Raw genomic sequence first — 13,488 nt, forward strand, 5'->3', positions numbered from 1 at the left:
CTCTGTATTAAAAAAAAAAAAGGAAAATGCTTGGGCCTACATATTTCTGGGGCTCCTGTTTTGATGTTTGTTGAATTGTGCTGTCTACACAATTGGGGCCGGTGTGTAGGAGCCATTTATAGTTGTTGGTGTTTAGGTATGGTTTGTTTCTGGTTTATTTGTTTTGGGTGGCGGTGTTTTGTTTAGGTTGACACACTGACCTATATTCTGCTCTACCACTGGTGGCGGTGTGGAGGGGAAGGCTTTATAGGTGCGACGTGAGAGGGCAGAAAGGATTTGGGTGACGGGAGGTCATACGGTTTTTACCGCTTTCTTTGGCACACAATAGCCTGCGTCCACTGGTTACATTCTGTTATATCCACACTCTCCATAATTACCTGTCCATCTCACTTGTAAAGACCGCCACTCAGCTTGTTTGTTCATATACAAACTGACTTCAATAAATGGGAATGCCCATACCTTATCTCCTGGTTTCAACATCATTTTGTAAGCGCGTTAAATTCCAGATTCCCCGCACCCAGAAGCGACAAAAAGGTGGTTGATAGTCGCTACAGTTTGTAAAAAGCCAGTTAAATGCAGTGGAAACACAACAAATTTATATAAGCACATGAAAAACCATGAGCAAGAAACATCGAGCAACAGAAACAGAGAGAGGAGACGAAACTTCTCTCATTGTCCTGAGTGAAGTTGGCCCCCGCACCTTCTTCAAAATTGGTGTCAATCACCTCGGCTATGTTTGGGCTGATTTGTGCAGCAAACATTTTCATTTGTGCTCCTATCATTCTAAAGATATAAAGAAAAATGTTCTCCAGAGGTCATCAAAGGTCAACCACTCCCGTGGCCCTGCTCACATTTGCAAAAATAAATTTATTTGGTGTCAATCAACTGTGCTATCTTTGTGCTGGTTTGTGCAGCAAAACTTTCCTAAAATTTTCCTAACCCAACCCTCACCCATATGTTGAGGCTATTTCAATGGAGGCTGCTATCTTTTTTGTCTTCAAAACTTTTATTGAAAATTCTAAGAAATACAAACCAGCAGTCTGTTCGAGAATCATCAAGAACATTAATCAACCAGTTGCTTTACTTAAATGTTTAGTTTTCCTCAGGCAATGGCAGCCATGTTGTTTTTTTCGCTTGGGGAAAACTTGATTATCATGTGACCTAGTCACAAGCCAATGAATAGGCCAAATAAAATGTGGGACTGAAACGTACTGAGGAGCCAAGTTGTGACAATATTATGTTTCCCCCTGTGGACCAGCGTGGATATATATAATTTTTCAGTGAGACGTGCTTGTTATTTGAGAAACCTCAAGTCACCTGTTTCAACGACTACAGGCCTGTTGCACTGACTCCCATCATGATGAAGTGCTTTGAAAGGCTGGTAAAGGAACACATCGTCTCCAGACTCCCCCCAACATTCGACCCGTTCCAGTTTGCCTACCGGCTGAACCGCTCCACTGAGGACGCCATCTCCTCCACTCTTCACCTTAGCCTGGCACACCTGGAGGAAAAGAACACACACGTACAGATGCGGTTCCTGGACTTCAGTTCGGCGTTTAACACCATCATCCCACAGCATCTGGTGGTAAAACTGGAACATCTAGGCTTCAGCACACCCCTTCACAACTGGCTGGTAGACTTCCTCACCAACAGACCTCAGTCAGTCTGTCCGGATTGGTCAGAACACCTCTGATGTCATCACCCTCAGCACGGGCTCCCCTCAGGGCTGCGTCCTGAGCCCCCTGCTGTTCACCCTGATGACAGACGACTGCGTCCCCAGGTTTACCACCAATCACATCGTGAAGTTTGTAGACGACACAACGGTGGTGGGACTGATCAGAGACGACAACGACCAGGACTACAGAGAGGAGGTAGAGCAACTGGTGGGCTGGTGCAGAGACAACAGCCTGATCCTGAACGTGGAGAAGACGAAGGAGATCATCGTCGACTTCAGGAAGAACCGGCCCCACCACGCTCCACTGCTCATCAACAGCTCAGCTGTGGAGGTGGTCAGCAGCACCAAGTTCCTGGGGGTGCACATCACGGACAACCTCGTCTGTGGGCACAGAAGCGATTATACTGTTCTTCAGTCTACTGTTCTCCAGTTTTGTATTACATTGAAATGACTGTCGTCATTTCAGCTTTTAACTTTTTGCTCTCTCTCTTTTTCTTCATAGTAGGTACACCTGGTCTGGCGTTCTGTTAGCTGTGACATCATCCAGAGAAGACGGCTCACCTGCTACTACCATCTAACGTAGAACAGATTACTAGATCAATGTGTGCTTCTGTGCTTTTTTGTCTCTCTTGTTGTGTCTCTGCTCTGTCTTCTGTAACCCCAGTCGGTCGAGGCAGATGACCGATCATACTGAGCCCGGTTTTGCCGGAGGTTTTCCTTCCCGTTAATGGGGAGTTTTTCTTCCCACTGTCGCTTCATGCTTGCTCAGTATGAGGGATTGCAGCAAAGCCATGTACGATGCAGAAGACTCTTCCTGTGGCTCTACGCTTCCCCAGGAGTGAATGCTGCTTGTCGGGACTTTGATGCAATCAACTGGTTTCCTTATATAGGACATTTTTGACCAATCTGTATAATCTGACCCAATCTGTATAATATGATTGAACTTGATTTTGTAAAGTGCCTTGAGATGACATGTTTCATGATTTGGCGCCCCATATGGAAAAGAAACATAAAAAACTTAGAAAATATTTGTGTCACCATTAGTTTGCTTCATGTATTGTGCATCATATAAGACTTATATGATTTACTCTTGAAAGTGGCCACTTTTGCATTTCTTTCATACATGATAATAAAAAGGATAGGATAAGGATCGTATCAAAACTATTTATGTGGTATATAAGGAAAGTACATTTCAATATATATTTTCCATAGATTTCCCATATAATTTATGAACTTTTTCACTGTATGAGTGTGAAAGAAAACATAGACTTTACATATATGAACAACTGTTATTGTATATAGGTTTTCTGTACGTAAAATAAATGCACTTTGCAGGTTCATTATCCCTTTTTTGTATGTTTTTTATAAGTATATTATATGTCATTTAACAAAAACATATAGAAATTTGTGCCATTACATGTCTTTTTTTTTTGTATGTTAAGGCAATACAATATCATGGTCAACTATTTTTTATTTATATTTTTCCTGTAAGTATTTTTAAAACTTAACTTGTAAAAACACATATTTTGATTTATAATTTTATACAGATTCAAATTACTACTTTAAGAAACAAATTGACACATAAATTTGTCCCTCTCCAACTGTAAATGTACTAAAGTGAATTACACACTAGCAGTTCATAGACTACCCAGTTTGCTTACAGAACAACTACTTCATAGCATTATTAACAGCTCCGCAGTCTATAAATGCCTCTCAACAACTTCAATCTGTAATACTGAAGAAAACATGAATGCTGGGCAAACTTTAAATTTTATTACCTCCATTTGCAGTGAACTGACATTACAGTGGAATACTGATCTCAAAACATTTCACCTTATTAGAACTCTTTTGTGAAAACAGCAAACAAGACGGCATAGTTTTTGGCTGCAATAGCTACCATACAGAACTTTCAAGTATCAACTTGGGCAAAACAAAGGATTGATAAAAACATGCCCACTTACAGTATGACAATCTATATCCTCTAGAAAAAACCTGGCAATACATAGCAGTCACACAAAGTGTGACAAACAAGCCATCTAAGGGGATTCTGGGACAGAGACATTTTTACTTTTGGCTCGGAGTTCTGTGATCTTGCCATTGATTGCGACACCAATTCTGGAGGGTTTGGTCCCAGGCCACCTCTCAAGAGTTGCACCTAAACATGTGAAGAAATAAGAAGGAGCGGATGGGTTAAAGTACAATTTAATAATCTGAAAGAAATCAATAAATTGCTATATACATATATATCTCAAAGCCAGCAGAGAAATTTGTAGCCTATAACAGCATTTCATGAGAAGACCAATAATATACAGTAATCATCAAAATTATTCATACCCTCCAATTAAAGGAGAAAAAAAAATCAGTTGTCAGTGGAATCATTTTTCATAATACATTTAAAAAAAATCATAAAAATCATGACACTGCTTTTGAATTGTGGTTCAAATTAAATATTAAAAAACAAAAAAGGAAAAAGAAGTAAACAAGCATCATGGGGCACCTGAAGTAAAATTTTGTTGAGCAACTCTTCCAGACAATCACTGCAATCAGGTGTTTCTGTAACGTCCAATCAGACGCCTGCACCTGCTTACAGGTATTTTGACCTTCACAACTGCAAGGTGCTCTAATTGGTCTGGAACAGCTTTGTTTGTCTGTTTTTTAAAAAACACAATTCGAAATCAATGTTTAATTTTACTACACTATATTTTTTTCTATTACTTTTTAGTTATTTGAATTAATACTGTGAATTTAACATTTTCTGTAAATTTTAGGGAATGAATAATTTTGAAGACAACTGTACCTGAATATAATACAGCATATTATAAACTGAAGAGCAGACAGACCTCTGTAAATCAGGCTCATCAATTTGGAAGAGGCATTTCTTCGTTAATAATAATTAGGGCTGTCAAAAAATGAATCCTGATTAATCACATTGCTTTTATCACTTTTAGAACACATATAGGATTAAAGGTGTCTCAGTAGGAATTCTGCATTTCTCTTTAGTAGACTACACTACTGAAACCCTGTCCTTCCATGTCTCCCTAAACTCCTCCAGGTGGAGGCAGTTTCGTCCAGAATGCTGCTGCTACCACATAGGCTGACTTCACAACTGTATTAACATGCAGCTGAAATTCAGCTCTGAGTCCTGGACTACTCCCAGATGTATGGCTTGGTATTCTAATCTTCAAATTGTGAAACAAAAATTAATGTTTTTTTGCATATAGAAGTACTAATTAATAGAACAATCTCTTGTTTGACAAAATGATTAATTTAGGATTAATTTGTTGACCGCCCTAATAATAATACAATGTAGAAATAAGTAGATACAGTTGTCCCCAAAATTATTCATACCCTCCAATTGAAGAAAGGAAGAAAAAAAAAAGCTGTGAGCAAAATAAAATGAAACTGACAAAAGTAATTAAAAAAAATTCTGTAAAAATCATGAAATTTATGTTGAATTGTGATTCATAAGAAATATTAAAAACAAACCCACAAAAAAACTTGTCTGTAATCTGTAAATACAAAAAATTATGGCTCAAAATACATCTATACATCAAGCTAAAAACTTACTGTAGATTGCCTCCAATTTATTTTTGTCCAGAGGTAAACGTGCATCCCCTCTGCCTCGTTTTCCCCCTCGAAGATTGCTCACCAGCAGTGTCTCTGTTGGGAATACTGCTGTGAGCAGATGCCTCACAAAGACTGTAGCAGAATTTGCATTAATAGCATAGGCCCACGCCAGTTTCTCGATCATGACTCCTGTCCCAGGATGGATCTCCACCTGATCAAAAAAAGGAATTTAATGACAATTTAGGACCAGTATCAGACAATTCAAGCAACACTACATAACTTTCAGCTTAAAACTCTGTTTATGACTCATTTTGATGGCGCTGTGACATTTATATACATTGCAATGTCCTAAGGCTAACAGAAAGCACTTCACTACTTTTTCTTTTGTTGTGGTGCATCACTTGTGACCTGTGCTGGTGTGTGACATCACAGCATAGCTAATTCAGGAAAGACACCAAAGAGGACATCAGATAAAGAGATGAAATACAGTGAGATGAGACAAGAGTCAACATTAAACTGACATTTACTGACTTGAAGAAATCTCAAAGAGACAGGATGCAAATGTTGGATTAGTAAATCTTTGGGGGTTGGTAGGAAATCTCTCTAAGGCTGTAATGCATGAAAAGGTAATTAAATCTGTCACATGTACAGTACCAGTAAGTATGGACATGTTTCCCCATTAAATCTAATGAGAAAGTGTGTCCAAGCCTTTGACTGGTCCTGTATCAATTAAAAATGTTCCTGATAGACAGTAGATCCAATTTATGCACCTTATTTATCCTTTAAAAATACCTTTGACGACTGGGACTCTCTTGTAGATGGAGTGACAGACTCTGATGAGACAGATGGAACAGATTTGGAAATGGGCATCTGTGAATCATCAGATGATGAACCCGGCCTGGACTGTGTAGAACTCTGGGGGAGCTCAAAACTTGATCTCTTAAGAGGGTCAGCTAAATCAATCACATTTTTCATAGTCTTCATGAGTTTGGGCACATCTGTACACAGTAAAACAGAGATGAAAGGTGTTACACTCATTGTTTAAACAAGTGACCTCTTAAAGTATATTAGTTTTGTAATTATTTAAAGAGTGATACCTTCTACAAGCAACTCCCTCAGTTTGGCATTCTCTTCTTTCAGGTCTTGGATCTCTCGCTTAAGTTCATCCTTTTTTGGACTTTGGTCACAGTCAGTGACTGAAAGCGGTGAATGACTGTACATTGCAAGGAATTCCTTTGCAGGGTCTTTCCTTGTGAGAGCCTTTGACTTCTGGACATACAAAGAAATTAAGAGAAAGTAACTGACATGATAAGACAAAGAAAAAGCTGATAGTGGAGTTTAGAATCTGAAGTGTAAATACAACAGATTCAATATCTGTGCCCCTAAGTCCGGATACCTTAAAAAACCAATTTGACAACCACAAACATCATGGCTTGTTCCAAAGTTCAGACTACTTGGAAGGCAGTTCAAAAATTCAAATAACTTTTTTTAACATTTTAGATGGCTACATCTGATTACCGTATTTTCACGACTATAAGGCGCGTATAAACGTCTTTTTTTCCCCTCAAAATGTGCGGCGCGCCCTTTGGTGCGGTGCGCCCTATGTGTGTTGTTACTGCGGACTTTTGAGACCACCTCATTGAGGAGATGATGAAAGAGTGGCTGAATGTAAGGAGACCAGGTGTTTTTTTTTCCACTCATCACCACTGCTGTTAATCTGTGACTCCATGCATGCCCATCTCACAGCTGATGTGAAAACTGAGTTTCGACTCTCAAATGATATCAGTGGTCTTAAAAAAAGTATGTGTACAATTAACTTTTCCAGTAACAGAGAACCTTAGGCACTATAGTCCTTGGTAGGGACAAGTGTGCAATGTACAGACAGGGGTGTATAAACAGTAAATGCCCTTTGGAGGCTAGGTCAGCCCAGTTGAAGTGGCTGTAGCCTGCATAGACCCCATCCAATGATCAACATGGACTGCAGACTTCGTTGGCTGGCTCCTTTGAAGTCCAATTCCAATACTCTGTGATGCAGTTAGTATCAAGAATCTTCATGGATTTGTTTTTAATGCTAAAATAGTAGAAGATATAATACAACTGTGTCATCACCACATTAAAGGTCAAAGTAAATTGATGTTACCTTGACTTGCAAAGGCTGCAACAGAATCTGAGTGTCATCTGGATCTGAGTCATCAGAATCATCCTGATTGTTTTTAGGGTGGACTGGTGCCCTCTTGGTCAGGTCTGCTGGTTCATTTTCCCTCAGTAACGCATTAAGTTTACGAGCTGCCTCAAAACGAGTAGCTAGAGAACAAAAAGAGGATACAAACAAAATTACATAATAATAATCTGCTTATTACTCCCGAACACCTTTTGTATTACCAGACCATGTCATGTTTTCAAGCAACTGCAGTCATGACTATCATTTCTAACTCTGACTAAAAATGCAATTGTACATTGGAATGCTTCTTCTGATGTGTGAAAGAGAGAGATAACAAATTAATGTAAATGAGATAGAGAAAGAGACAGATATTTGTCTAAATGCTATGTGATAACATTTCCCATTTTATGTATTATGCTATCACACTGTCAGTATTGCAATGTAGTTTTGTGTATAGTACACATTGTGCAGTTAGCAAAGTACTACTAATTCATATTTTACTTAATTTCCATTCATATAAAATTAACTAAATATAAAACCATTCAACATCTAAGAGCAATCATCTTAACAGTTGTGTGCTTTAGTTTACTTTGACATTACAATTTTATAACATTTTGAAGAGCAGTAACTAAAATGGTAACAAACTGGCTTAACATTTCAAATTAAATAATCATCATGTTTACAGTACAACATATTGCAAAGTCTCAGGTACTGAGCAAAAAAAGTAAGCACGTGAAACACCAACAGGCCAAATTAAGCAAATTTTTAGAGAAATGTCATTAGATAGAAAGAGGACAATATCATTGTCAAAACACAGACTTACCACAGACAAAAACAACAGTGCCCCTGTAGTGTGGCCACCCTCCTGGCTGTTTCTTCCCATGGCGCCACTCGATAATAGCTGAGTAGGTGGAAATGGGATTCCCATGTTGGTCCATCTTGGAGTCGTCATACCTCCGTATGTTATCAGTTTTTACTTCACTAAGCTTCCCAGCATCCTCTCCCTCACTCCACTGCACAACTGCAAACTTCCTCTCCTTGTGTTCTGAAGTAATTAAGAGAACAAAAGAAGAAAGAAATTACTGATATTTATTGACGTCAGTCATTGCTTTCTCCTGGGGGAAAAAAAATATTATACCACAATGTAAAATATTTGTACGGTGTCTGGCTTACGCATATCAAGTTTGAAAATTTTCTTAACGGTCATCATTTGTTTCGGTGTGGTTAGCACTCAGCTAACCACTTTTAGCAAGCCTTATATGAGTAATGCATAGACTGAATATAACAAATAAACTGAAAAGTACATACCTTTAACATTAGGTGCATTCCTCCGCGTAGTTTCCATCTTTTACAAGATGCACACAAGGCGAAGATGCTGCATTAACGGACCACCGCAACTTACCGCTCTTCCTTAGATCACCCAATCTCGCGTGACCACGTTCAAGGTCTCGCGTTGAGCTGCCAAGTGCGTTGTGGGATTGCCCGCCCTACCTTACCTGTGATTGGTGTTTCCTGATGTTTGACCATACTCTTAACAAATTACGGCCCTCAGAGCTCAAAGCAAACGTTTTAACTTGTTGGACTACGACGTCATCTACACCACTGACTGCTTTAGCTTCGATAGCTTTAGCGGTTTTCCACGGAAAATAGAGTAAACTGACTACAGCAATGCTGAAAAGAAAACTCGTTACATCAGACACAACTGAAAGAGACTGGCTGCGGAAAAATGTTCCTACTCGTACCTTGACCAGATGGAAAAAAAGGTATGCGCACTGTTTTTTTTTTGTTGTTGTTTTTTAATAAACTTTGTTAGAAAAAGTTTTATAATACCGAAAAAGGAACAATTTACAGTGAACAATCACCATGGGTTTGAGCAAAAGAAAAAAAAATATAAAATAAAAAGTAATTAAATAAAAGTAAAAATAGTAACAATAAATAGAAGAATATAAAGTAGTCTACATAGGCTATAGGAAGTGTATTATTAAAATATATTAAGAATTTTTCAGTGCTCTATGATATGAATGATTAAAATATTAAAAATTACACGGTAACATCTTTTACACTGGATCTTTATTCAACTAGAGGTAAAATCAGTTGTGTAGAGTAACTTGCAGATTGCTTGATATGAACAACAGTAAGTGGTAGAGGGAAGGAGGACTGCAGGATAATCTAAAATCCTGGGAGGGAACTCTAGTGAATGTACATACATTTTTTATTGCCTTTTGTTTTCATCCTTGATTAAGATTGGTAGCTTTAAATGTTTTACAGCGCTGTTTACATTTTATAAACATCTCTTGAACTGTCTCAAAATTCTCTGGTTACATTCAGTGAAGTTATGTTGTGTATGTGTTGTAACATAAGGTAAAAACAAAAAAGTTATTGCAATGTGAGTTTTACTGACCTAATACTTAGTTTATGTGGAAAAAAACAATTAAATCAAAATGTGAAGTGAAATGCTCAGTTGTAACACAGTGCTTTTTCACCCATTTAGGAGAATTGTCCTCAAGAAAAATGTGATGTCCACTCCTCCCACGGACTAACAGAAGAGCAAAGCATCATCTCGATTCTTTCGTTTGCACTGAGGCACAACACTACAGGAGTATTAATGGAGGACCTTCTGAAACTGCTGAAGTTGCATTCTGCTGGGACCACTGCAGTTCCAAGAAGCAAGTATTTTCTGGAGAAACCATTTGCTGATATTACTAAGCAGTTTGAGCAACATCATTACTGTAAAGTCTGTACTAAGTACACTGGTTCTTCACAGACTCCAGAGGAAATGCTCACATGTGTGCCATGTTCCTTATCCACTACAGTGCAAGCCAGTTTAGAGGAAGGCCATTTTTTCATTAGTATACCATTAAAGGATCAGCTGAAAGATATTCTTGAGAACCATGGTATGCATGATTTATGTTTTCGTGCAGATGTCAGTGGGAGGCATGTCATAAATGACATATGTGATGGCAGCTTGTATCAGACCTTAAAGTCTAACAGCAAAGAGGATTTTCTATCGCTCACATTCAATTCTGATGGTGTACCGGTTTTTCAGTCCTCCAAATTTAGCATCTGGCCAATATTGTGTTGTGTTAATGAGATACCACCTGAAAGTAGAGATAAACATGTACTTTTATGTGCCTTATGGTTTGGATCCAAGAAGCCAGACATGGCTTGCTTCTTTAAACCATTTGTTGAGGAGTGTACAAATCTTTCTCAAGCTGGTTTTGAGTGGCAGGATCCTCGTGACCAGTCATTGAGACACATAAAAGTGCACACTTTGTGTTGTGTGTGTGATGCAGTAGCAAGGCCACTGCTACAGAACTTTAAGCAGTTCAATGGTGAGTTTGGCTGTGGAGCTTGCCTTCACCCTGGAATGCAAATAAGAAAAGGGAAAGGAAATACAAGGGTTTACGCATGTCCTGATGAAAAGCCAAGTGATAGAAATCATAAAACCACAGTAGAAATAGGAAAAATAGCTGAAATAGAACAGAAGACTATATTGGGCATAAAGGGTTCATCTCCTCTAGCAGATATACCATTGTTTGATCTAATCAATGGGATGGTCCCTGACTACATGCACTGCGTGCTGCTGGGTGTGTGCAGATACATGGCTGCTCTATGGATAGATTCTAAAAATGTTTCTGAACCATGGTATATTGGTGCAGAAACAGCCCGCATAGACAAACACCTCTTGTCTATTAAACCTCCAGGTGTTGTTGCTAGAGTTCCAAGATCCTTAACAGAACGTAAATTCTGGAAAGCGCATGAGTGGCAGCATTGGCTTTTGTACTATAGCTTGCCAGTTCTGAAAAAGATACTTCCACAGAAGTATCACTCTCACTGGGCATTACTGGTAGAGGGCATAAGCATTCTCTTAGGTACTGAATTAAATATTGAAACAATAAACCATGCACATGATGTATTACTGTACTTTGTTGGAGGTGTACAGTCACTCTATGGGAAAGAGCATATGACATTTAATGTTCATTCACTGGTACATTTGAGTAAAAGTGTTGTGCAGTGGGGTCCATTATGGGCTCACTCAGCCTTTATGTTTGAAAATTTCAATGGGTACCTCTTGAAACAAATAAAAAGTAGTCAAGCTGTACCACAACAAATATGCAAACGAGTGGCATTGTCTCGTGCTTTCCCCCGTTTAGCAAAGCAGTTCTTAACAGATGCACCTGCAGAAGTTAAAGACTTCTGCAATGAAATGAGACAAGGTAACCAGCATGGCAAGAAGTATAAAAAGTTTACTGAGGTGACTGCCCTTGGTCCACCAAATGTAAGATTGATATCTCAGAGTGACCAAGTGGCTCTCCACACAGTCAGAGAGGTTTTCCCAAACTCTGTGGTCAGTTACTACAAGAGAATTGCTGTAAATGGAGAAGTTGTTAGTGGTCATTCCTACACCAAAACAAAACAAAGAAACAACTCTGTTGTGCTGTTAAAGGATGGAAGTATTTTTGCCGTCTCCCACTTTGTTGACATGGGTGATCAGTGTCTATATGCCATTGGAAGATATGGTAATTGCACAGTGCAGAAGTTAGCCAGAGGTTCTCTTATCCGAACTGAACTGAGCTATATGTCAACTGTTCACTTTCCCACTGGCTTTTACAAAGCTATAAATGTCACAGAGATAGTTAAACCCTGTATGTACATACAGTGTCCACAGTCCAGCTCGATTGTATGTCAGCTATTGAACACATATTACTGTAAATGATTAAATCTTAACTGCAGTTGGAGTTATTGATTTTGCTTTGCTGTGCTGAGAAGTAAATGTTTGTCTAACATTTGAAACATTTTGCAATATTATGCGTATTATCAACATTATGTATTTCAGTGTCGTTGCAAAAAGAATAGTGATGTGGTGGTTAAAAAATTCTTAAAGCACTGTCATAATGAATTTGGGTCATGTAAGGACAAAAATCTTAGTGTCTTTTTCTACATTTTAATGTGCAACTTGTTATCTGCTGATTTTGTGCAAAATTAAAAACAATTTCTACAAATATTTATTTCTACTTTTATTTATTTTCAATACATTTCAGAAGGATTTTGAAAATATTCTATGTTTATTTAATCATTTTTCATATTTATTGGGGTATATTAGTTCTTTAAATGTCAACTAACATTACCTTTCAGGAGAAAGGTTATGTTCATAGAATAATAATAGGAATATGATGCATGGCTATATGCAAAAATGCTAAACTTAGAAATATTTCAACTGTCCATTATTATTATTTTTTTCATCTTTTAGTGAATTTGTGATCTTTCCTTAATTTTATTGTTGTATTATATTTATTCTTAGTTTAATCTCTTATAGTTGTGTCAACAAAAGAAACTTCTGTAAGTGTTTTCTATGTTACTTACAATAGCTTAGCATCAGTTATGTTTGTCTGACTTATATAAATTTGATACTCAATTTTTCTTATAAGGATATTGTATGCGGAGTTACTGTCATATATTGTTCTTAGAAGTACCCAAATCATATAATTTCCCTTTTATACAATTTTTCTATAGATTTTATATCTGGTTTCACTCTCATATGCATTACATACAAGTTTCAGACAATACAGATAGAAACCTTACAAGATTTATCTATATCTTTTCCATATGGGGCTATATAAATAAAATTGAATTGAATTGAATTATACTTCCTGAGGAGGATGAGGAGAGCCCACCTGCCCCCGCCCATCCTCACGACCTTCTACAGAAGCACCATAGAGAGCATTCTGACCAGCTGTCTCTCTGTGTGGGGTGGAGGCTGCAGTGCCTCCGACTGGAAGAACGTGAGGAGAGTGGCGAGGACAGCATAGAGGATCATCGGGGCACCTCTTCCCTCCATCAAGGACATCTAATCACAGCGCTGCGTGTCCCGAGCCCGTAACATCATCAGGGACCCCTCACACCCCACCATGGACTGTTCTCCCTGCTGCCCTCTGGGAAGAGGTTCCGCAGCATCCGCTGCAGGTCCACAAGGTTCTGCAAAAGCTTTTCCCTGTCGCCATCAGACTTTTGAACTGTTGCTGAACTGCTGAACTATAACCCATAAACTCTGCACAACATTTACACATTTTGCATCATTGCATCT

General features: G+C 38.4%; 1 protein-coding gene across 1 annotated transcript; it reads right to left on the reverse strand.

The window, feature by feature from the left end:
- Positions 1 to 3,711: 3,711 nt before the first annotated feature.
- Positions 3,712 to 9,178, reverse strand: LOC118561757. The gene is made up of 6 exons (XM_036133961.1): positions 8,227 to 9,178; positions 7,383 to 7,546; positions 6,340 to 6,511; positions 6,035 to 6,240; positions 5,243 to 5,453; positions 3,712 to 3,830 (listed from the first exon to the last, which is right to left on the reverse strand). Exons 1-6 carry the CDS (start codon positions 8,339 to 8,341, stop codon positions 3,712 to 3,714), a joined length of 987 nt encoding a protein of 328 aa, XP_035989854.1. The 5' UTR covers positions 8,342 to 9,178.
- Positions 9,179 to 13,488: the final 4,310 nt, after the last annotated feature.

Source organism: Fundulus heteroclitus, unplaced genomic scaffold, assembly GCF_011125445.2.
Source record: "Fundulus heteroclitus isolate FHET01 unplaced genomic scaffold, MU-UCD_Fhet_4.1 scaffold_71, whole genome shotgun sequence".
NCBI lineage: Eukaryota > Metazoa > Chordata > Actinopteri > Cyprinodontiformes > Fundulidae > Fundulus > Fundulus heteroclitus.